Source organism: Callospermophilus lateralis, chromosome 2, assembly GCF_048772815.1.
Source record: "Callospermophilus lateralis isolate mCalLat2 chromosome 2, mCalLat2.hap1, whole genome shotgun sequence".
Taxonomy (NCBI): domain Eukaryota; kingdom Metazoa; phylum Chordata; class Mammalia; order Rodentia; family Sciuridae; genus Callospermophilus; species Callospermophilus lateralis.
The window spans coordinates 169,691,052-169,715,647 of NC_135306.1; the positions used below are offsets into that span (position 1 = coordinate 169,691,052).

Consider the following 24,596-nt stretch of genomic DNA (forward strand, 5'->3'; position numbering starts at 1 on the left):
CTAAATTTTCTGCCAGAACATCTGAAAAAGCCTGGCACTGATTGACTGGAGTACTCTGTTGGGCACGGTCCCCGCCTCTCTCTATGTCCTCCATTCTGTGCCCTCCTCATTGGTGTTGCCATCCTGGGGTCTACAGGTGTCTGAGGTCATGATCCTTGCTCTTTATTTCATAGCAGAGAATTTAAGAGGACGGATTCCAAAGAGAGGGTGCTTGTTTGCTTTGTGACTTGATGCACGACCCTGTGAGCATTTCTCCGGGCTCTAGTTTCCTTTCTTTGTAACACAAAGATAATTACAGTGCCTATCTCAGAGGGGTGGCGTGAAGCTTAAATTAGCCTGTGGTTATAAGACACTTGAAAGAGTGTCTAAGCCACCATCAGTGCCATACAAGTGATGGTTGTTATTACTATTTACTCCTTTACAAAACAGTATCTTTTAGGATTAGGCCTGGTGGACTCTTTGTTTAAAATATCTGTCAATTTATCTGTATTTTATTATAAAGCTGTTAGACATTATAATGTGGTAAGAAAGACTTCAGCTTCTTCCTATTTAAAATGAAGATAATAAAATGCACCTCGTGGGTTTTGTGAAGATTTTGTGAGCTAATAATAATTGTTAAAAGAGTCCAGCATTGTGCCTGACATAGTACGATTCACATGGCAACTCCCACTTCTTATCCCAGGCCTTCTCAGCCACACCACTACTGACATATTGTGCTGGGTAATTCTTTGTTTTGGGGGACTAACTTGTACATTTTAGAATATTTAGTAGCATCCATGACTTCTACCCACTAGATGCCAGTAGCACCCAGTTCCCTGATATGAAAGTTAAAAATGTCTCCAGACATCACCAAATGTCCCACGGGGTTCAGATTCCTTGAGTAACACTGTGTCAGCTCTTGTTGCAGGTTTTCCTGTGTGGTTGCTGCCTCCATTCACCTACCCACCCAGGTCAGGGGAACAGAATAGGGATCTTAGAGTGCTTCTGGTGGGTTGGCTGTGGCACCCAGCAGGGGGTCTAGGATGAGCTTGCTAAGCTTCTGTGGCTGTAACACTTCAGGAAGTTTGTTTATCTCTGATTAAACTCATTTATACAATTCATTTGTTTTCTGTAGAGTCACAATGACCTTCCAGGTTTGAATTCAAATTCTCTTCCTCATTTGCTGTGTGACTTTGGTAGAGTTACTTAACCTTAGCCCATTTCCATATTTTAAAAATGGAGATAATAGTACCTGCTGTGTACATTGTTGTGAGCAGTCAAATGAGATAATGCTTGCAAAGTGCTTAGATCCCACATAAATGTGAGCCATTGTTATCAGTACAAGGTCCTGCTGGGGATATGGGAATGGGGTGGGGGCCACAATGAGTAGAACACAATTCTGTGCTTCTACATCTTGGTTAACACTTTCCCAGATTCACCCTCTAATACTTGGCAAATGTATTTGGCTTATATTTAAATGGAGACCGACAGACAGGTGTATGTATTCTCTGTACAGATTTCACCGTGTTTCTCTTCCATCCTCTCCTAAACAGATTCCTGTGTTATTAGTGAGCATCCCAAAATACAAATCAAGAACTCGACTTTCTGCATGACTGCCTATCCCAACTTGACAATGGTCAACTTCACCAGCCAGGCCAACAAGACGTTTGTCAGTGGGAGTGAAGAGTACTTCAAGTAAGATGGCCGGGGAGAGTGTGTGTGTGTGTGTGTGTGTGTGTGTGTGTGTGTGTGAACTTCCTAAGAGAAGCCCAGTGAGTTATAGATGCTCATTTTAAAGACTAGAGGTGAGGGGGTGGCATGCTGGGTCACTTCCATGTGTATCTTGATTGCTCAGGGAAGTACATATTTTTCCTGGTTTGGCTTCCAGATGCAGATTGTGATACATTGGAGGCCTTCAGATGAGGGTTGGCTGGAAGATGGCTGGTGGGAACAAGATCAATGCTTCTGTAATTCGTCACAATAATGGAAAAAAATTGTAACCTTGATCCAGTGTGATCAAGGCAGGCCTTCAGTTAACCAGATAATTTTTTTTTTTCCCAACTGCTCTTGACTTTCAGGGAAGAAAGGCAAAAAATAAGAAATTCAGTCATTATCAAAGTTTTAATATAAATAAGAATGAATTTCCTCCTCTATCTTTCTCTCTCTATAGCTTAGTTTTCTATTTTCTATATCTATATTACGGTACATTGAATACTGAGGCTCAAAGATACTAGGCAATTCTCAGCTACTTTAGGAAGATTTAGAAAATTTCATGAAATTGTATCTTAAGAAGGTAAATGTAGACATTTCAAGGGTAAAAAAAGAGTATTTTCCAGCTAACCTTTAAGTAAGAAGTTGTAAACTCAAATGTGCTCAGGGACCTGGTAGGGAATATAAATGAGTAAAGTACAGACACGTAAGACTATAGAGAATGGTGGGGACTGTGAAAAACTGAAGGGGACACCTGCCCTGTGTAAGGGAAGCCAGTGATGCTCAGCCCCATCTCCTCACTGCCTGTGGGAATATGGAGCAGCATCATTAGAGCTTCCCTTTCCCAAGAGAAGTTGGAAATATAACCTAGATTTTTATGTGATCTCTCCCATTTTAAATGTTAGCAAAAAATAATTCAAATAAAACACTGGAGCCAAATAAAATACCTATATTGATGGGCCTCCAGTTAGTTATGCAGATTGTGATATTGGAGGGTACAGGGGTGGGGTGGGGGCCACAATGAGTAGAACACAATTCTGTGCTTCTACATCTGGGTTAACAGCTAGTGACCTTTACTAGGTGGTAAGAAGTGGTCACTCATACCTCGCTATTTCTCCCAGTTGCCATTAATTTCCATTTCAGATTTTCTTTTCTGTATGGTCTCAAAAGGTGCATGGTTGTCCCCTGCAGGATAGAAGGGAGATTAAGGATGAATGATTAATCCTCTGAAGACAGTTCTCAAAGGGGTGATATGGATGGCCTTCAATTCACTCTGAGCAATGGAAATCTGAGCCTGGCCTGGTGGTATCTGACAAAATCTGACCACACAATCTCTGTGGTTGGTATCCTGGAAAACGATTTGTGAACCTGCTTTTGGTGGTTGTTACTGATCCCCTGGGGCCAGTTTTAATTTCTAAGAAGAAATGTTATCAGGAGCTTTTTGGGACTTGTACCAGGTCTCTTACTGAAGCACAGAGTAGTTGAGATGGCCAAGGCACTGTGCAATTGTTGAATAAGTGGATTTTTTCAGCAATGGGGACATGGGGGAAGTTTCCCCCCAACCTTGGGAAATTTGATCCCCAAGGTTTTACCATGGAGCTAAGTTAAATTCCACTGTGGGGTTAGTCCTGCTCAAATTTTGAGCCCATTTGCTCCCAGGTTTGGGACTGAAGGAGGCTCTGTACTCACAAAACTCGGCCCTGCCTGTTTTGAAGGGCATGACTGAGTGTGGCAGAACAGCCCGAAGGAGGCTGTAGCTAGCTGGCAGGAGGCTGTGAATCTGGCCAGGTCAGGAATGGCACCACTGTCCTCATTTCCCTCAGCACGTCAGAACCTGTGTAGCCCTGTGGAGTCTGGTTTCTTGATGGCCCTTTGTTCAGGACACATAAAAATGTGGACCTACAAATAGCAATTTCATATAGCAGGCGTGGCTAGATTGTCACTGAATCAAAGTGACTGAATATGCTATCAGGCTCAGTGACCTTGAAATTGACTCCTGGCTGCCCTGCTAGCCATCCAGCCAGGCTCCATTCACCTGCTAGGGATGTGGGAGAGAGGCCAGGCAGGCTGTGACTTCTTCATTGACACAGGTTGTCAATAGCAGCTACAGATAACCAGCAGCCCCCTTCTATTGGCACCTGCATATCTGCTTTGAATAAAATGCTTGAATAAGGTCAGGCCACCCCTTCTTGTACATTGTAGCTGACCTCAGCTTCAGGACTGCGCAGTGCAACCTGAACTAAAATACAGAGCATTTTTAGTCATTTAGCATAAGCAGTTTCTACTGTGTACTGATTTTTCAAATTTAGCATTATGCAAATATTCTTATAACCCACTAGAACAATGCAGAAAACACACAGAAATTATGCTTGACAGTTTGGAATTTCAATTGCACTTCTGGGGCAGTTCCAGATGATGGTGGGCTGACTGTCTGGCTCAGAATTGTGCCAAGGGCCACAAGTGTCCTCCTAGCACATCATTAAGAGCACAGTAGATCCAGCTGGTGTCTCTGCAGACAGCTATGGGCGAGGGCCCAGATCTGCAAATCCCTCACAACCTGATCTGATTAGGTCCCTGGTGAGGAGGCTGGGGGACATTGCTGGGTTTGTTCAAGGCTCCTGGCTCTGCTGAGGACTGTCACTTCCTCTTCTTTCCCTCTCATTCCTCTCCCTCCCTTCTCTTTTAATCCTCAGGTACTTCGTGCTGAAGATTTCTGCTGGGATTGAGTATCCTGGGGAGATCAGGTGGCCACTAGCGTTCTGCCTCTTCCTGGCTTGGGTAATAGTGTACGCATCCCTGGCTAAAGGAATCAAGACTTCAGGAAAAGTAAGAACTTAGGTTTATATAAGTAAGAGAAAGCTGTGGAACGCCCTAGGGTGGCTGTGTCATAGAGCAGGCAACAGAGCAATGGGAAGGGAGTCTGTGGATGTGGGTGTTAATTCTGATTCTGCCCCATAGTAGCTGTGGAGCTCTGGGAAAGTGACTTCACTCCTGTCTGCAAAATGGGGATAGTAACACTTTTGTTGCAGGGCCATATTAGGGACCCAATGAGAGCTCTAGAGGTGTGGTGAGGGTACTGTGATTAGTTTCCTCCCTGTCCTATCAGGCGCAGACACTCGTTCCACAGATGGAGCCTCCCTGATGTGATTTGGTTGCTTTCCTTAAACTCTCCAAACTACTCAAACCTGGCACCCCTTGGCCACATAAGCCAATCTGTGTTCTCTCTGGGCATATGGACCTGCTCCTGGGTGCCCTTTGATTACAGGTCTTTCTGGTTCTTTCTGGATAATCTAGTGACACAGGGATGTAAATCATGAGTATTGGCAGGTATATCATGGTCACCTGAGACAGGTAGCAGAACTCAAATCGCACAATGTGGGAAGAGTCAAGCAGCTAGAAACAATCAGACTGTGAGGGAGGGGACCTTTGAGTATCTGGTTGGGGGCATTCTGAGGAGTGAGGATTGGAGGTGGACAGACCAGCCTCCCCACACGGTCTGATCCTTCCAAAGTCAGTTGGTGATAATGTCACCACAGAAAGCCCTGGCCTGGACACTTGAACCAAATCTCATTGTACACCCTATGATCTCAGAGTCCACCATTACATATTCATTCCTTGGGTCTTAAAGACGTTTTCATTTTCATTCTGAAGCGTGCAAATGCCTTTTGGAGTCACCAGATATTATTGGTTGTTTTGTAATGCAAAAAGGATTGGTTAACCTTGACCTTGGGGACTTCTCCTGGTGTTTGCTGAAGAGGGACATCTCCACTTGGGCTGTGAAACTTGACTGGGCTTTTAATTTGCTCTAAGCTTTTATTTGTTCTTGTCAACAAATGAAAAGAGAATGTTTTCATCTTAGCTATTTTAGGAAATTTTGGTTTCCTCATTTCTAAGGGGAAGGCAGGTGGGTGACGTCTAAGGCCCTCTACCTTTAGCATTATCCTGTCTGAACACTTGCTGAGTGCGCTGGGGGGGGGCAGTGGTATCACTTCCTTCTCTGACTTCAGTTTCTCCTTCTATAATAAGAGCTGGGATTAGCTTAGAGTACTAGAGGCTGGATTATCGTGGGCTTTTTAAGGCTGTAGGAAGATAGGACAATGTTAAAGTGACCCTAACAACAATGCCCAGAGTGGCCTTAGATTTCCTGGAGTTCTTGTCTTCTGTGGCTTGGCACTGAGCTAGGAAGGGAGTTCCATTGTCCTCAAAGGGCCCAGCCAAGAGATTGGTCAGCGAGACTAGCTAAGTATTTGTTGGACCAATATTCCACCGGCGGGATTGCCTCTTGTGGCTAAGGGTGGAGACTGACCCTTATCGCTAAACCGTGATCTAGTGGCTAGGCTAGAAGGTGAAGATGTGCCTGGCTGGAGAAGAGGTGATGAATGAGGAGCGGGGAGAATAGCAGCCATCTTGGTGGCATGAGGAAAAATGACCTGGTGCCTCCAGAGTCAGACCAATCTGAGTTCAAGTACTGACTTGGACAAGCTATTTAACCTTTGGAAACTAGCACCTTATCTGTACATTGAGGATGGCAGTACACGCCTCATAGGATTGCTGTGAGGAATGAATGAGATAGTGCATGTGTAAAACCTGGCATATGATCAGTGGACGTAAGTCAGCTCCTTTCATTTTTTTTAAACATTTATTTTTTAGAAGTAGTTAGACACAACTCCTTCCTTCCTTCCTTCCTTTCTTTTTTTCTTTCTTTCCTTCTTTCTGGTGCTGAGGATTGAACTCAGGACCTCGCATGTGCTAGGCGAGCGCTCTACCGCTGAGCCACAGTCCCAGTCCCTCTTTTCATTTTTATTATTATAAATGTCTATGTATTAAGGGGGTCTTGTGCCACGGTGGCATCTCAAAAACAGTGCTATTTTGGGGGAAATGGGAAGAGAAAGGGAGTTTTGTGCAACATCTGTGCCAGGCACTATATTGACAGTTGCACAAGCATTTGTTCATTCAGCTTTCACAACCCCCTGCTGGGGTAAGTGCATTGGTTCCATTTTATAAGCTCATCAAGGGAGACCAAATTGCCTGAGGTCCCAGTCTTTCACGGCTGTTGGAATTTGAACCCAAGTCTGTCTTGCTCTGGGGCCTAGACTCTATCTGGCCTTCTCTTCAAGGAGGGACTGCTGGTGGGAAATGTGAATCGGGAAAATCCATCATCCTCCCACTGTGGGTCAGGACCTCCCACTCCTCTCCGGTCTCTGCTTCAACGTGTGACTTGGGAAATCCCAGGATGCATCTGGACCTTACTTTTCTCATTTGCAAAGTCAAGGGCCTGAGTGAACATTCGCTAGGATTCTTTGAAGCCTTGCTCTTCTGTGCTGTTTTGGAATGCCTTATAATCAGTTCTTCCAGCCAATTCAGAATTTATTCCTTGATGCTGAATTTTGTAGGCTTTCTAGGAGAGGATGTTTTAAGAAGTCCTGAGCAGGTTTTTATGTTCTTTAGATCTGCTAACTTATCCCCTCTTTATTGAGGAAGTTTTCTGACCAAAGATCAATGATCAATTATTTTTTTTTTCAATGTGGGATACCACCAGAAATGATGAACCACAATTTATTATCCTGGCCTGGGTTGTACAGATATTAATCCTGAAAATTATTTGAGAGCCAAGCTGAATGGCGTGACCGAAGCTGCTCATTATGGCAAACTCCTTTGTGATTGAAATTCACCCAGCACAGTCATTTCTATGCCACAGAGATGTCCTTCCTTTCCTGCAGCACAGTAAACTCAGTTCCTCTTATTTAGGACCTGAGGAGACAATAATGGTTGGTTGCTTCTTCTGAGACCAAAGCCTTTGAGCAGCTGGAGCTCTAGAGACAGGGGCGACCAGCAGGCAGCCTGAAGGTCAAGCACAGCCCATCTGACTGCAGGGGCTGCTCTTCCTGAAAGTTATGGCAACAGAGCAAAGCTCACCTAATTAGCTCGTGCGGCCCTACCACCTGTTCAGGGACCCTGTGGTGAGGAGGCTGCCTCAAGGATTCAGGCCGACAGACTGAGACCAACTAGTCAGTCTCTCCTGCCAAGTATAATTCATTATTGTTCAAGTTTAATTCCTCTGACAGTACATGCTGAAATAGTTACCTTCTCACGTTTCCCCAACACGGGGAATGAACTGGGCACGAAGCTTCCGTGGACACCTCTCTTGCATTTGAGGCATCCTCAGGATTTATAAACCAATCTGTCAGCCCTCTCAGTCACCAAGACCTGAGAGGTATTCTTTTCTGCAAAATGGGACCAATATATCTGGTCCATAGGCAGAACTCCAGGCGTGGCGGGCGGTGTCTGAACCTTGTCAACAGTCAAATGGGAATAGCTCTCAGCTGGTTAGGCTGGGAGGAGTCTTGGCGTTTCCCCCTGCAGGCTCCTCAGTTGCAGCGTCCCCTGCCACTGTTGTCTTGGGGTGATGTTGGAAGTCAGACTGGTAAAGGCCATCCCTGGTTGGTGGCTTCTCCTCCCTCTAGTCCCGTCTCACAGCTGAGAGTGAGGTTGCGCCAGCCCAGGGTGGGGCGATTTTCTCCTGAGATGTCAGATGTCCTTGGGTTTTGTAACATCTCTGGGCACAGAGGTTTCACTTTCTCTCACCCTTGAAGGGGAAGAGAGGAGCAGGTGTGCAGGAATAGGAGGGAGCTGGTTGCTGTCTCTTGCCCACAATCCCTAGCACTGTGAGACTGCTATCCTGGGGGGCAGGGAAGAGGCATCCTGTCCTGGTGGTGGCAGTGGAGAGGTGAAGAGGCCAGCCTGTCCCTGGGTCTGCAGCTAGAAAGTAAGAGGTTGGCCTTGAGTAACTGGGTTCAGCATCAAAAGTAACTTCCCCATTTCATTTGCTGAGACCACACACCTTGGAGTCATCCTTGACTCTTCTTTTTCTCACATTAGATATATAGGACATTCTCTTGGCTCTCCTTGAAATCACGTCCAGTCTGATGGTTTCTTATCGGCTCTACTGATATCCTGGGGGAGCCACCACCATTCCTGGCTTGGTTTGCTGACAGGTTTCCTCCTGTTATTGCCCCTCCCTTGCTCCTGGCAGTACCTGCAGAAGGTGACACTGTTAAAATATGACATCATGTTACTAATCTGCCCAAACCCCTGCTGCAGCCTTCCTTCTCCCACAAAGTGAAAACCAGAGTCCTTAACGGCTCATCTGGCTCTGTGCGACCTGCTCCTCTCTGCCTTGACTGCAGGCTTCCTCTCCCCTACTCCTCTCTTGTTCCAGGCCAGCCTCCTTGATATCCTTATAGGGCACACATCTGCCCTTCTTAGGACCATTATTCCAGCTCTTTCCCCTATCTAGCATGCTCTCCCAGACACCTGGTTGGCTCACATTCACTTCTCAATGAGGCCTTCCCTGGCTACCCATTTCATTTTGCTGGTGGTATTGGAACCCAGGACCTCACATATGTCAGGAAAGTGCTCTGTCATTGCCCTCTATCCCCAGCCTGTGGCCACCCATTTTAATATGGCCATTTTCCTAACCATTCACCCAGTATGCCTGTCTCCTTTTCCTGCTCTGTTTTTCCCCCAATAGATGTATCACCTGCTTTGTTTACTGATATGTCCCAGATGCGTAACTGTGCATGGCTCATATTACCTGTCCTATGTATTCATATATTTGTTTGTTTATTTAAATAAAGGAAATGACCCCAGGATCTAACCTTTCTCAATCCATCTCTTCTGAAGTTTCCATATTAATCCTCATCCCTTGAAATCCATGTTCCTTTCCCCAGCTGCCAGGCTGAAGCCCCCAGCCAGGTACTAGAGTCTATATAGCCAGTGTGTGTCAAGAATTCTGCTCCCACTCACAGGGGCCAGTGTTCTAGTTAGATGGAACACTTCCAGGATGGAAGATGCAGAGGAAAGGAGATGGCTCTAAGCCAACAGTACTCCCTCAGCTATAACGCCCAGCCATGGGTAAGAGAGGACTTTTGTGGGCTCTCATTCCACCAAGCATCTTATGATACATTTTTGGGATATCCTGCTTGTGAGCTAAGGGTTCTTGGTGTTGTTAAATTTAGAACTGGTGAGTTCTAGGCCAGGCTCTGAAGTGGCACTTTTGTTTCTAGTGCTCCAGGTCCGTACTCTTTGTATAGATTGTTCCAATATCCTCTTTTAGTGGCCCTGTGAGGAGCATACTGAGAACACCACCTTGCAGTGTGAACACTGAGACTCAGAGAGCTTAAGTCACTTTTCAAGGTGACTCAGATTATAAGTGGTGGAGTCAGGCCCACGTGACCCTAGAACCTGAGCTAATACAGTCTTCTCTCTTCCCCATCTACCATCTTGATCCCAAGCCCTTTCCTTACCCTGAGGCTTGATTGACAGGTAAGGAAGGAAAGTACCTCCAACACCTCCCCATCCAACCAGTCCCTAAGTTCTGCTGATATTACCTCCCAATGCTTGTTGACTCTTGTCCCCCACTTCCAGAACCCACCATTGTACTCTGGGACACCCACAGTGTGCTTGTCTCCAGTGTCACTAGCCTCCCCTCTCTCCACTCTCAGCCCCAACTTTATGCTCTTCTAAGAGTGAGTAGTGCTTTGCCCTCTCACACCTGCCTTGCCCACTTTCTCCCTTCAGCTTCCGACCTTGCTTTCCTACCTTGAAGTCACACTCATCTTCTAAGATCCAGTTCAGAGTCATCTTCAGAAATCTTCTAGAAACTCCCAGGCTGGACACAGTGCCGTTCCCTGGACTTCTGCAGTGTCCTGCGTGTAACTGCTTTGCCTGTTATTCAGACCTTGTCTCTAGGTCTTCTATATTGTAAGCCTCTTCATCTTTAGGCAACAAATGCCTGACATGCTAGCCAGTGGGTAGGAGGCCCTCAACAAATGCCTGTTGAACTTCACCATATCTGGTGACTGTCCGTTTGTTATAGATCAGGTAAATGCCAACTGCTGTCCAGGCATTTAATTAGCTCATTTAATCCTCACAGTTATTTGTAATAAAGGTGCTTTTGACCCCAGAAACTAAGATTCAGAGAACTCTGTAACTTGTCCAATGTCATATAATTACTTAGTACTAGAGGTTCAATTTCACCTGAATCAAATGTGTCTAAATCTAAGGCCTCGTGGTCTTTTTACCTCACTTGGCTGCCACAGGTAAAGTATCTGCATAGGCAAGGATAGAGGCCTAAGCTAAAAAAATTCCTCTTCCTGGGATTGGTGGCACATGCCTGCAATCCTAGCTACTTGGGAGGCTGAGGCAGGCAAATCACAAATTCAAGGCCAGCCTCAGCAACTTAGCAAGACTCTGTTTTAAAATTAAAAAAAAAAATGAAAATAAAAAGAACTGGGGATGTCCTTCAGTGACAAAGCATCCCTAAGTTCAGTCCCCGGTACCAAAGTGGGGAGCAGGGGGAACATTGATCTCTAATGGGGGAGTTGAGGGCCTTCACCAGGCAGTGGGGTGGGAGTTTGGGGAAGGGAGGTTATAAAGCCTTCCCCTTGAGGTTCCTCAGGGAGTTGTCCACTCAGAGGCTGGACAGAGTGACATCTCTCCTCCCCCCCCCCCAGCCCTCTGACTCCAGGCTGACACACCTCGCAGCCTTGGGTGTTCTGGAGGCTGTATTTCTGGCCCTCTCTGACTCACCTTTGGTCCTCGTCCTCTCCCTGTGCCCCCAGCCCTGGCAGAGTCTGGGGAGAACTCACGGCAGGCCCGTGTGCCCGGGTGACAGTCTGCTGCAGTTGTGCTCATTCCGCCCCTCTGCCCGTGGCTCTTCCAGGTGGTGTACTTCACGGCCACATTCCCCTACGTTGTGCTGGTGATCCTCCTCATCCGAGGAGTCACCCTGCCTGGAGCTGGAGCTGGGATCTGGTACTTCATCACACCCAAGTGGGAGAAACTCACAGATGCCACGGTGGGCTCACTGTTTCATTTATAGTGGACCCTGGGTGGGGGGAGCCTTCAGGGATGGGTCTCCCTGGGATGGTGGTTTGGCAGAAGGGGTCAGGTCTCTTCCCACAGGGAATCTCACTGTCTGCTTCTACAAGCCCCCGATAATCTTGGCACGTTATGTGCTCAGGAAATATTTAATGAGAAGTGGGTAGCTGAGGGTTTTCAGATTCCTGGAAGAGTTGTCCTATAGCTGGAGAAGTCACAAAGGCTGATGATTAAGAATGAAATCCCTTTGGTAGCTCTGGGCCACCTCACACAACTTACCCGTTATGAATCATAGTGCATATGGTTTTGCTGGTTGGAATATAATAGCGCTTAGGTACCCTGCAAGCAGTTCTGTTGCTTTAAAAGCCACAGACACATTTGAATACTCCTTGTACACACACAGAAGACGCGTACATGCTTGACCTTTCCCTTTGCGTATTCAGTACAGGCACATCTTACTCAAAATTCACAGTCCCCAAAGCCACAGATGAGGGGGTGATTGTTTAATGAGAGGTGAATTTTTCTCACCTTAAAGAGAGCTCAGCTTTTTCAGAGTATGTTAAAAAACACATAGCTAGGGTGGAATTTGGCTGCACATAACAGAAAAATCTCCATCTGATATCAGTTTAAACAAGATATGATTTATTTGTCCCTCATGCACTATGGCGATGGTCAAGGGTCCACTGAGTGACCCCTGGTGTCATCAGAGACTGGGTTCCTCTCTTTCTGCCCCACCATCCTCAATGATCAGCATCCATATAGCTGCTAGAGCTCCAGTCATCGTAACAGCATTCCAGGCAAAGGGTAAGGGTAGAGAAAAGCGCCCTCCTTTTTTAAAGAGGAGAAGCCCCAGAAGTCCAACATAACAATTTACTTTCGGACATTTGGCCAGAAACAAAGTCATGTTATTTTCTTCCCCTAGATGGGGAAGCTGGACATATAGCTGCCCTTAAGTCAAATCGTAGCTTTGCTTCTAGGAGGACATCAAGGAGTGAATGTTGAGGCAGGGGCAGACTTTGCCAGCACGCACTTGAACTTTCTTTGTGCTGATAAGCACAATTTAAAAACAGAATTTAATTTACACAGATGATAGGAAATCTACCATATAAATCACATAAGGCTGTAGCTTGAACTCTTGAGTGACCTGGAGTTTTATGAAGACAATCAAGAGGAATTACCTAACAGAACCAAGATGTGGCATCAGCCAAGCTCAGGAAGGATGGGGCACTGTGAGGTCCACTCTCTTGTGGCACCAGGTTTTCTTTACTACCACCGGCGGTCATAGAATTTCAGGTTTTTAATAGCAGTTGTTGTAATCCATAGTAATATCAACTTAAAAGGCTTTTTATGACTATATTTTGCGGTTGTAAATTATTCTTCTAAAGAAAGGGCTCTCCCCTTACGTCCGGGTTTATGTGGTAGGAAATATGAGCATGAAATGTGCATACGGCTTATCAAGTTCCTCCCTTTTGATTAGAGGGAGTTAAAAATCTCTCAGGTAATTTACTGGCACAAATGAGATGTATTTCTCATTTATGTTGGTGTCCAATGTCATCTTGCCTTGTCTGCCTTTTCCCTGGGAAGATGATGTGCCATTGGGCATGTAAGATGGCCCCTTCCCCAAAGCCAGTCTCCTTTGGTGACCTTGACTCTTCTCTCCTTTGGCCTTCCAGGTGTGGAAAGATGCTGCCACTCAGATTTTCTTCTCTTTATCTGCCGCATGGGGAGGTCTGATCACTCTTTCTTCTTATAACAAATTCCATAACAATTGCTACAGGTAAGTGGAGGCCCTCCCAAGAGCCAGAGCTGGTGAGTGAAAAATAGGGTTGGGGTGGAACAACTGAGTTATCAGGTATTTGATACCACACCCTCACACCTTACCTGATGTACAGATCTCTAGATTTGCCTCTGGCCTAGGAGAAGCCACCTGCCAAGCCTGGCTGCCAACTTCCGGACCCCACCTTGCACTGCTGACTCTGACACATGTTGGTGGCTCAGTGGCTCTTTAGAGGATGGGATTGAGCCCCTCTGGAGATGGCCATGCAGCCTGCTGCATCCCCTGATGGTCATTTGTGAATTACTATCCACATAATATCAAATAGTAATCGACCACCTACTAAGTATGGTCATCCGTCACTTGACAAATATTTTTTTAGAGACTCTCCACAGGAAAGACGGGATGGTACACTAGAAAGATCACCTTGGAAGTCAGAGTGCACTTGACTATGAATCCACCATTTTGTAAACCTCCCAGACAAGAATAGATGCGTTGGTCTTGGAGCATCTGTTTCTTATCTACATAACACACAGGATAATATTTTGTTGAGGGGTAAGAGATGTTGTATGCAAAGCCCTCAGAGCAATATTTTGCCAATAGTTGGTGCTCAATAAATGAAAGTATTGTTTATTATTACTTTAAAAATACTGCATGAGATATTTTATGAAATATTTTGAAATTTTCCATGATATGTTCGTGAAATATTTATTTATTTTATTTAATAAATATTTTATGAGGTATTTTATAAATTATTTAAAAAATACTATACGAGGTACTTTATGAACCAAGAAAGAGACAGAAAGATTCAAAATGTCCCAGTCTTCACAAAGCTTAGGATCAAGGTGAAGAGGTGTAAGATCATGGGTATGGTTTCAGGTTCAGATTGTCAGACACACTCACTAGACTCAACACGTTCATGGAATGCAAATTTAGTTGATTAAAGGTAGCAGAATACAACAGTCACTAATATGGCATTATGTAAAAATGTGGATGTGTAACTGATGTGATTCTGCAACTTGTATTTGGGGTAAAAATGGGAGTTCATAACCCACTTGAATCAAATGTATGAAAGATGATATGTCATGAGCTTTGTAATGTTTTGAACAACCAATAAAAAAAAAAAGAAGGGGTATTCAGCAGGGTGCATAGCCATGCATAACAATAGGAACTAGGAGACCTCTGGCACTTAGACTCAGCTTTCAATGTCTCAAGCACCTTATAGCACAACTTTGGGAATAGAGGATGGTGATGAGCCGTATGAGTGCTGCTCATATTAGAGTGGCTTAAACACCTCTGGTCACCTGGTCCTTGGAGGGTGCAGTTCTGCTCCCATTTGTATGTAGCTGCCCCCACACATTTTAGGTCATGCATAAAGCAATGCTGGCAACCACGTGTGGTGAGCTCAGGCTCATGGTTGGATGGATAGTTTTAGTCCATAGCATCTGCCATAGGAATCCATTAACTCACTGGTTAAACTTTCCTTAAGCATCTCTGAAACTACAGGAAAAGATGACAGCTGTTTTGGGGCCTGCATGGTCTGGCACAGCCTTGTGAGGTGAGATTTATACTGGGCTGAATTTCAGCAGGTGCAAAGGGCGAGGGGGTACAATTTCCAAGTGCAGAAGCAGTCTAAGGTAGAAATGAGTAGGAATTGAGTGGGAGAGGGGTATGTGGTAAGTAGGATTGGAGAGAGGTTCAAGATTAAGGTGCCAGAACATTCAGTGTCTGGTGAGGGTTCATCAGGGAACCGAGATAGCATATCTGGAGCTGAGAGTAAGCCCTCCCCCACCAGATACTGAATCTTCTGGCCCCTTAAAAAATGGAAACATGCACACACATACCACATGCACCCAACACCTGTTATGCATTTGTCCTTCCCACTCACTTAATGGCAAATGCTGGTCTTTCCCTTCCAGGGACACTCTAATTGTAACCTGCACCAACAGTGCCACAAGCATCTTTGCCGGCTTCGTCATCTTCTCCGTTATTGGCTTCATGGCCAATGAACGCAAAGTCAACATTGAGAATGTGGCCGACCAAGGTATGGGGACTTGGTCCCCTGCTGTGGCAGGGAGGTTCGGGGGTCACCTGACTTTCTGGAACAGGTGGAGGGTGGGGAGCCTGAGTGCGCCTCTAACAGAGGGACCAAGACAGGCTTCAGGGGGAAGCCCACAGCAGCATGAGTTGACCTGTCTCTAACCAGAGAGATGGCTTTAAAAAGCCTCATTTCCTTTCCCCTCTCCTCCGTCTTCCCTTCCTTCTCTTAACGCCACCCAGCCTGAGTGAGTAAGGTCTCTCTACCTGTCATACCAGTTAGGTACGAGTAGAGGACTCATTAAGCAAATCAGTGCCCCTGGAGCTGATGTGGCCACAGCCTGCCGCAGGATGACATTCCTCTCAGAGGGCTGTGTGGGAACCAGGCATGAACACTTAATGAGCACTGGCTTCCGAGGAGCCTTTTCCTTACAAAGCACTTTCCCGATGGTTAGGTCAGATGTATTCTCGAGGCCTTCTGCTTAGTTAGCAATGCAGACCTGCTCTTTTATTTTCCCCAGTGAGTGGAAAGGTTGGATGATGGTGGCTGGTGGGAGGGTGGGGGGGGGGGCTGTGGAATAATTGTTCTCTCTACCCAAGTGATGCTTGTATTCATGGCTAACATTTATATGGTGCTTTCAAGTTTACAGCTTTCACTTTTATCTTATTTAATCCATATTTCTAGAATCTCATTTACAGAGAGAGCATTGAAGATTTTTATTTAACTCTTTGTTTTCCACCTACTCTGGCTCTCAATAAAGGGTCTGGGTATTTAGAGGGTTTGGGGCATGGAGGGATTTCACTGTGGTTATTGCTTGTCACTGTGGTCTTACTAATTAGGCACTTGTGAGGTGCCTCAGTGTGGAGGGGTTGTGTCAGGTACTATGGGGCACGTTCCTGGCTCCCCGGCCATCCCAGAGGTGAATCTGTGCCAGGATAGTCTAGCAGTCATCTTTTCTATAAGGACCTCATTGCTGTTCTCACATAATGGCTGGGATGTCATTAGAGGAGAGAAGGAAGCTCTAGAAATGTCACCTTTTGGGTGGGCTGATCGATTTCTTCTGGTTCCTTGAGGATAATTAATTGTGGCTTTAATTTGTGCTGACAGAGTCTCAAAGAGTTAAAGAGCGGCTCAATAGCACTGTTAGGGGGGGGGGGCGTGTACTTGCTCTCCCTGGAGGGATGTTTGGTTCTGCAGCAGTGCGCTAAATTAGAGGGGCCCTGGGAGCTCAGCAAATGCTTTTTCCTGGTTGAGAATTCACAAACACCTTGTGAGGCAGAGAGAGGAAGGAGGTGAGAAGGCTCTGTCCTCAGGAGTGTCTGAGCCACCCCCAGCTGTCCTGTAACCTCATTTCCTCCAGGCAGAGTTGCTGAAGCAGATGCATGTGCCCCACTTTCTAGCACTTATCTGAGGCATCTTGCTATTTTTTTTTTTTTTTTTTGTGACAATACTGAGCTTGTTGGGAACAAATGGCCAAGCTGCCAGAAATAGTGATTTTTTTTGAGATGCAGGCCACATAAGTTAACAGTTTTGAGCTCTTTCCTGCCCTCAGAAAGGAATCTGGGTTGAACATGTGGCTCAAATTCCAATAGAATTTTGCTTATTCTCTGTGTGAAGAACAGCAGACAATTGTCTGTGTTTCTGGAATTTTCCCTTTCCAGTATTTTTCAGTATTCCTCTGATCTAACAGGGAGAAGAGCACATCTAGAAGGTTCTAGCCTGTGGCACTGATACTTGGTCTTTGGTCCAGAAACAGTGGGCTTCCTTCCCCAAAGGAGAGAAAGCAGTGGTCCATGGGACTGTCCCCTAGATCCCTTAGGGTAGCTATTTCTGCTCACCTGAACTTGCATATATTCTTATGTGTACTTTACAAGCTTATTACCTCTGGTATAAAGAAGGTTCTGCAGAATCCAGGTCAGATACTTGGGATCAGACTTGCCTTGAATTTCATCCATATTGTAATATGCAACACTATTCACCTGTAGACATTCAGGATATTTTTGTTAAACCAACGTTGGTAACTAAGCTTTGGTCTTTAGTCAAAAACAGGTTCTCCTTAATGACGGAACACTATTCTGGCTCAGAATAGTGTTTCTTTCAAAATTATGACCCCAAATCTTGACCACATCAGAATTTGGGGTGGGGGACTGAAGGTGGTATTGGTGATGATACCAAATGTGCTCTACTTTTATGACAGGCATAGGGAAGGGAGTCTTCCCAGGGGTCTACTCCAGAAATGAACACTCCAGAGGAGACTGCCCTTTGAGAGCCATCTCCTGCCCATCTGTATTGCTGCCTATGGAGCAGTGATTCATTTTCTGAAATGAATCCGAAGCTCTACAAAGATGCTTATCCAACAAGCAGAAAGACTGGGTACAACTCGAGCAGACAAACACAATTTTATTTAGAATTCCCAAATATTGATTGGTGGTAACTCCCGATAAACCAGACTAGGCACATCCTAATAGTTCAGAGATCAAATCAAACCCCCTCAAGACTGATTCCACCTTCATCCAACCACATGTACATGCCCTGCATTCCAATCCTCCTGCCCCCAGGCACAGGGTGCAGGTGATGTGTTCTCAGAGAACTCATCCCATTTGAGATAAGTGTCACAGCTGAGTGGCCACCCATGCTGTGCTGCGGGTCTGCAGGTATTGCTTTGGCCAGAGACCCATGCTTTGTCTTCAGGGGTGCTCTGCAGTAAGGGAGGCTCTCACTGTGCCATTTCCAGAGGCCCTGTCCCCAGAAAGTTACCGGGATGCAGAACTCTATTCATCTCCTGTGACGGGAAGAGTGATAAAGGTCTATGTTTCCTGCATTCCTGCTATGTCCAGGCATGCTCCATGCCATTTGCTTATATTGACAGATTTCATTCTCACAGAGCACTACAAGGGTAGGGGCTACTGTTATCTTCATTGCTTGAGAAGGAAACTCAGGTTTGTCCAGAGAGGTCAAGTGACTCACCTGTGGTACCATGGCTATTAAAAAACAGTATTATTTTCTAGATGATTCCACTCCCCAGGCAACATGGGTAAGTGAAGTTTGCTTTAATGTAGCTTGAAAAAAAGAACCTTCATTTGAGTCCTTTAGGGAGACAGCTGAAATTGAAGCAGGCCTAATATTTTGAAACCAATCCCCCCTGGGAAGTAGTAACACCCCAAAGGGTTGAATCCTGTTTAAGTGTCCTGCTGAGGTCCTGTGGCAGTGGCCATTTAAGACCTTGTCAGCTTTATGGGACTGACTGTCGTCAGAGCACTGTGCTGGCTTCCTTGTTCTGCATGTGAGACCTATTTTGAACTGTAGTTTAATACAGACTTTTCTTTTATGGTTCACATAGGGAGCCTTTAGAGTCTGGCCGTACAGTCTGTTCACTAAATGCATAAAGCAGGGGTATTTTAGGCATTTGAGTCTTTATATTTCAAATGTCCTGAGGCCCTAGGCAACATTAGGAACTAATAACCTGATAAATTTCAGTTTTTTAAAAAATGCCATTATGCTTGAGTTATAAAAAACTGCAGATGCTGGGGTTTCTGGTTTCCAGATATGGGCTGGCAGTGGATTATCCAGCACTGGTGTTAACTAGTCTCTGCCCATGTCATTTCGCTTTCTACTTACAAAGAAACACACACCTGTCATGTTATGGCTATGGTTGGTCATGATGATCTTTCCAGTGAGACCACAAAGCAGGAGGGGATGGCCACAGAGCTTTACAGCAGCTGAGAAAACTCTAAGTTGGACAGCTCCCCAGCGGGGCAGCCTGTGGGATTCTTAGGAAGCTCTGAATCAGAACCTCTAATTGCCAAGTTCATTGTCTTCCTAATAAAAGCTAATATTATGTGAACTTTGATGATGTGCAGGGGTACCGCACTCAGCGTATCACCTGCACTTTAAAATGTGCTCTTCATAACAACATTGTTGATTGAGTTGAGATACTACTGTTATTCCCATTTTACAGATGAGTAAATTTATGGCTTCTGGCAATTAAGTAACTGACCTAGGGTTGCACAGCTGATAAGTGGTAGAGTCTGGATGTGGATCAGGTCTGCCTGACCTTTAGGGACCAATTCAACCCACGCCATGCTTCACTGTCCCTCTTCTTAAGGAATTACGGGTGGACTAACATAGTCCCAACTTTACCAAGTAGGGCAAGATCCTAAAGGTGGTGGAGAGATTCATGTTTTATGGGAGTGGTTTCTGTTGGAGAACTGAGTAGGAGGGAGTATAGCTAAATGGGGAGATATGTCATTCTGGTGATGTCCTAGCCTTTGGAGCGGGGATCTCTACGTCAGTACTGTTGACACTGGGGTTGGGCAATCCTTTGTTGGAGGGAGACTGGCTGTGCATTGAAGGGTGTCTAGTTGTATCCCTGGCTGTACCCACTAGACGCTGGCAACCATACTAATCCACTACAGTTGTGAGAATCAGAAATGTCTTCACACATTGCCAAATATCTCTTGGTGGTGGGGGGCAATATCATCTCTGACTGAGAACCACTTTTTAGAGGGTAATTATTATACTCAATAAAACATAATAATCCAACAGAAATGTAGTTTCATATGTTATTTGCATGGAAGACAGCCTGGCCTAATTGGAGAAGCTGGTGGAGATGAGTAAAAAATAAAAACAGTGGACTCAGCACAGAATGAGGAAGAATTCAGGGTCTTAGTGGTCAGAAGGCTCTGGAAAGAGGGACCTGGAGCTGAGCAGGCCTGCAATCATCTGTCTCGTTCCTCCCAGGGCCAGGCATCGCATTTGTGGTTTACCCCGAAGCCTTAACCAGGCTGCCCCTCTCTCCGTTCTGGGCCATCATCTTTTTCCTGATGCTCCTCACTCTCGGACTTGACACCATGGTGAGCCCTTTCCCCTTCTGCCCCTGTCCCAGGTTCCTTGAAGACCCTCTTTCCTGCAGTAAAGAGGTAGACTTAGGGGTGACTGAAGGCTTCCCCTGAGTGAAGGTGAGGTGCCCGTCCAGGGCTCAGGATTACTTGGCAGTTTTGGGCAGAGGAGTCATCTCTCCCTTCCTTCCCTCTCCTGGTTCTCCATGCTAAGTTTTAACCTGCATGTATCCTGTCTTGGCATCATTTTCCTGAAGTAAATTCCATGGGGCTGGATAAGGGAGAATATTATAAAGTGAATTTTAGGGAAATTGCTGTGGGGCTGAGAATACTGCAAATCATGCTGACAGGTGCTTAAAGTTCAGTGGTTGGTGCAAAGAGGGTTTTTCCTCAAATAGAAGATCAAATGCAAGGTAACTGGAGGAGAGGAATTTACATCTCATGAATACAAAATGAAGCTTAAAGTGACCTGATGAATGAATATGAGTGTATTCTCCAGGGGCTTGAAAGTACAGTTTCTAAAGCTCATATCCTGCTCAAATTCTCCCAGCCGGCTATGTGAGCTGGGCCCTTTTAGACCCATCAAAAGAATACCATCCTAAAAACCAAACCTAGCCCAGATTTCCCTGGGGAGACACGCAAACGGCTTTTGAGGGCCTTCCGAGTGGGAAAGTTTGACTCAGATACTGTTTCCCGACACTGCTGCAGTTTGCCACCATCGAGACCATAGTGACCTCCATCTCGGATGAGTTCCCCAAGTACCTGCGCACACACAAGCCGGTCTTCACTCTGGGCTGCTGCATTTGTTTCTTCATCATGGGCTTTCCCATGATCACCCAGGTAAGAGGCCTGCTGGACACAGGTCTGGGGTGGCCCAGGCGACTCTCGTTCCCTTCACCCTTAATTCTCACAACCATAGCTGAATCACTGCCATTTTCATGTAGAGGGCACCAGCCCATTAGGAATTCTGAGTAGAGAGGAAAATATGCCATCTTGGCTACTGATGGTGCTTCTGGCATTTTGTAATTAAGATGTAGCCTTCCTGAGCCAACAAGACAGGTGTGTCCCATTTAAGATGGAAAACTTAAAAAATTCGAATTGCAATTTACCAACCAGATACATTTCCAAGTTGTTACTCATCACACAAGCTTCCTCTAGTCCTGAATGTCTTGGTAAATTGGACATGAGCTCCCGTAGTATCTACACTGCTCCTGTTGTCTCTGTGACCTTGAGCAAGTCACTAATCTGGGCCTTAGTTTATGTACAAAATGATGGATTGAAATGAGATGGCCTCTAAGCCTCATCGATTATAGGGAGACTTGAAAAGTAAGGCAGAGACACATGGGGCTGTGTGAGGACAGCTCAGAGATATCCAAAGGTTGTATGAAGGTCAATCAAACGCAGATACACTGGTGGAAATGATCATGGATTGCTTAAAGCCAAAAAGGAAGCCCTCCGGCTGCTTTCACATATGTAACTCAGATGTTGACTTTGCCTTTGAAAAATAAGGTGTTAAAATACTTTTTTTTTTTTTTGATGCTTGCTTTATTGACTAATTCAGAGACTGTCAAGGGGCTGCTTTGTTAACTGGCAAGGGCTTCAGTTTACAACTTGACCAGGTGTAGGTTACTGCTCTTGAGAGAGAGGAGATTCTTCGACTACTGTTTGCACCTGACTCTTCTCAGGATGGAGACAGAGCCCAACTCCTGGACTCATTTTGATGTTGGTTGTCTCTCTCTCCTGTTAGGGTGGGATTTACATGTTTCAGCTTGTGGACACGTATGCTGCCTCCTACGCCCTCGTCATCATTGCCATATTTGAGCTCGTTGGGATCTCCTATGTGTACGGTAAGGGAATCGCTGTGTCTGCTCTCCAGGTAGAACTTCAGTGTCTCTAAGGCATTCCTTGTAAGAAGATTCCGCATATTTAACAAGGCAATTAAAGATTTAATTGCATCTTAATATCCAAGCTTGTCAGGACCACTGTGATCCAGAGTTAATAGAGAAACAAACAGTAGCTGATGGTGAAACTCTGAAACTTTGTGTCAGAAACTCCAAGGCCCCTGCCTTTGGTTATGGTCTGACATGTGAACAGTTAATGCCTGTGGACAGTGGCCAGGGAAGGGAGGAGGAGGGCTACTTTGTAGGTGTGAAATTATTTCTTGCAATGTCTGCATAGCTGGAGGTGTGGGGGAATTCTGCATCTGGTCTCTGGATACAGAGAACAGAGACCCCTTGGCTCACAGATCCTTAGGAAATTATTAGCACAAGGAGAGCTTGTGATACAATGTCTTAATCTCAGATTTTCCCAGGAATAAACTACCAGTTCCCTTATGATTTACTCATCCTACTATCACCATAGCAACCTGTATCCCATAATCAGTGGAGCTGTTGTCAAGAACAACGGGAGTGCTGAGCCACCAGATGCCATCTTTGTCCTTTGTGTGAAGGTGCTTGTCCTTGGGCTTTCACCAGGGCGTCTCCTGGACCCTGTCAGTCAGGACAAGGAAGCCCTATTTGATTCAAGGAACTGTTGACCTCTTTGTTTCTGAAAGTCTGCTCAGAACTGTCCCTACACTAAAGCCTCCCTAATATTGATATGGCCACCAAAGCAAATCTCAAAAAGGTGAACATTTCCAGTTCAGACCATATAACTATACTTCAGCTCCCCCAAAGAGATAGCAACATGCTCTGATCTAAAAGCTGATGCAGTGGTCGCTTGGAGTGCAGGGTGTAAGTGTCCTCAGATGCATCCCATGAAGCCCAGAGGAAGAGGGGTCCAGGCCAGAACCACGGGTCCCTGCAGAGTTCTTCCCTTTAAACTGGGGCCCAGTAAAGCTCCCCCTGGCTGCCATGTGTTCTTGCTATGAGCATCTTTTTAATGTAACCATTAGTTTTCCACTCAACAGGTGATCAATGTTTTTTTTTTTTTTTTTGCTTTCCTGGAAAACTCCTTAAGGTGGAGGAGGGTGGGTAGGAATCAAGGAAACCTTGGTACCCCAGAAACGGGAAAATACTGAAGTCAGTTTTGAGTATTGGTTGAAAGGGAATTTGTCTCCGACCAGATATCATATCCCTAAAAGAAAGAGTTTAGTTCCTGGCAAGAGGAGTGGGTAGGTCTGCCAGCCATCCTGAGGAGATCAGAGACCAACCTGCCAACATGTTTGGCTGAATAGACAGCCTGGACCCTGCAGTAATGCTGTGATGGAAGATCTGATGTCAGAGTGAGGGTGAAGCTTCAAAGCACTTTCTATCTGAGCAGAGAATGGCAGACGCCCAGTGAGATCCAGCACCGTGGATCTTAACTGTCTGCCCAGATACCGAAGGGCTTGTCTAGGCAAGGAGAGGTCTCTGAGGTCCTGATTTGGAAACTCAACCCCTGGTGGGTCCACATATTAGTGAAATCACCAGATGGTCTCTCGGTAGAGTCAGGAAAGCACTTCCTTTGCAGCGCTGGCCCAAGTGCAGAGAGAGTCATCTCATTTACCTCCTTCTTTACCTGTTTCCTAACTGCTAATTGCTGCATAAAGTACATTTGCACAGTTCTCTCCTGTAAAATAGGCCTTTTCAGTGTAGTTTAAAAGCATCATTAAAATAGAAACCTTTTAATGTTTCTGTTTTTAGAAGTTAAATGGCTTTCTTTCCCCTTCCCTCATATAAATCTGGGAGTAGACCTCTTGGTTTGAAAGGAATAAATAAATCCTGAGTGCTTCAGTTCCTGGTTCATGATGGATTTACAGGAGACAGAAAACCCTGGGTCTTTAAGGGTACTGATACTACTGGGTCAGCCCCCAGAATCAGGTTGACTCTATGCTAGACTCAGGCTAGACTTGGATCTAGATGGAGTTTGAAGAAACAAAATTTCAGGAAGAAATAGTTAATTAAGCTAAAAGTTGTCAGAGATGAAAGGAAAAGCCTGCACCAATATGTAATCGTATCCCCGAGGACAGTGCACTCTATTGAAATCGTGAGGCCCCAGACCTGGAGGTTAGTGTGAGGCAGTTGAATACAAAACTGTGAAGAATGAGCATGAACCTGATCAATTTGGTGCATCGCCTTCCAGGCTGCAGAATCTTAAAAATAAGCAAGTAAATTGCAGAGATTTGTGTTTTCTGTTTATTTTTGATAGTGTCTACATTCCAGAGGATGCCTCTCAAGCGGTTGATCTATGGTGTAGGCAGTTTTCAAGTTTTATCATTAGACTAAAAGAGCTGATCCAAATTATTAGGTTAACATGCCTCAAAGGCCAATCCCCAGGTTGGAGGGACCTAGAGTTAAAGGTAGAACTACCCAAGTGTGGTATAGAAGTGATCCTTTTAATTGGCTTTTTTTGGGGGGTGGTGGTAGGGGGAGGAGGTACCAGGGATTGAACTCAG

General features: G+C 45.5%; 1 protein-coding gene across 1 annotated transcript in view; it reads left to right on the forward strand.

The window, feature by feature from the left end:
- Positions 1-24,596, forward strand: part of Slc6a5 (solute carrier family 6 member 5) — a 47,589-nt gene that overhangs the window by 12,578 nt on the left and 10,415 nt on the right. The window contains exons 6-13 of the mRNA XM_076842594.2: positions 1,533-1,674; positions 4,383-4,515; positions 11,414-11,548; positions 13,245-13,348; positions 15,265-15,389; positions 20,124-20,236; positions 20,930-21,061; positions 21,969-22,068. Coding sequence (XP_076698709.1) covers positions 1,533-1,674; positions 4,383-4,515; positions 11,414-11,548; positions 13,245-13,348; positions 15,265-15,389; positions 20,124-20,236; positions 20,930-21,061; positions 21,969-22,068 — 984 coding nt within the window. The remainder of the gene's footprint in view (positions 1-1,532; positions 1,675-4,382; positions 4,516-11,413; positions 11,549-13,244; positions 13,349-15,264; positions 15,390-20,123; positions 20,237-20,929; positions 21,062-21,968; positions 22,069-24,596) is intronic.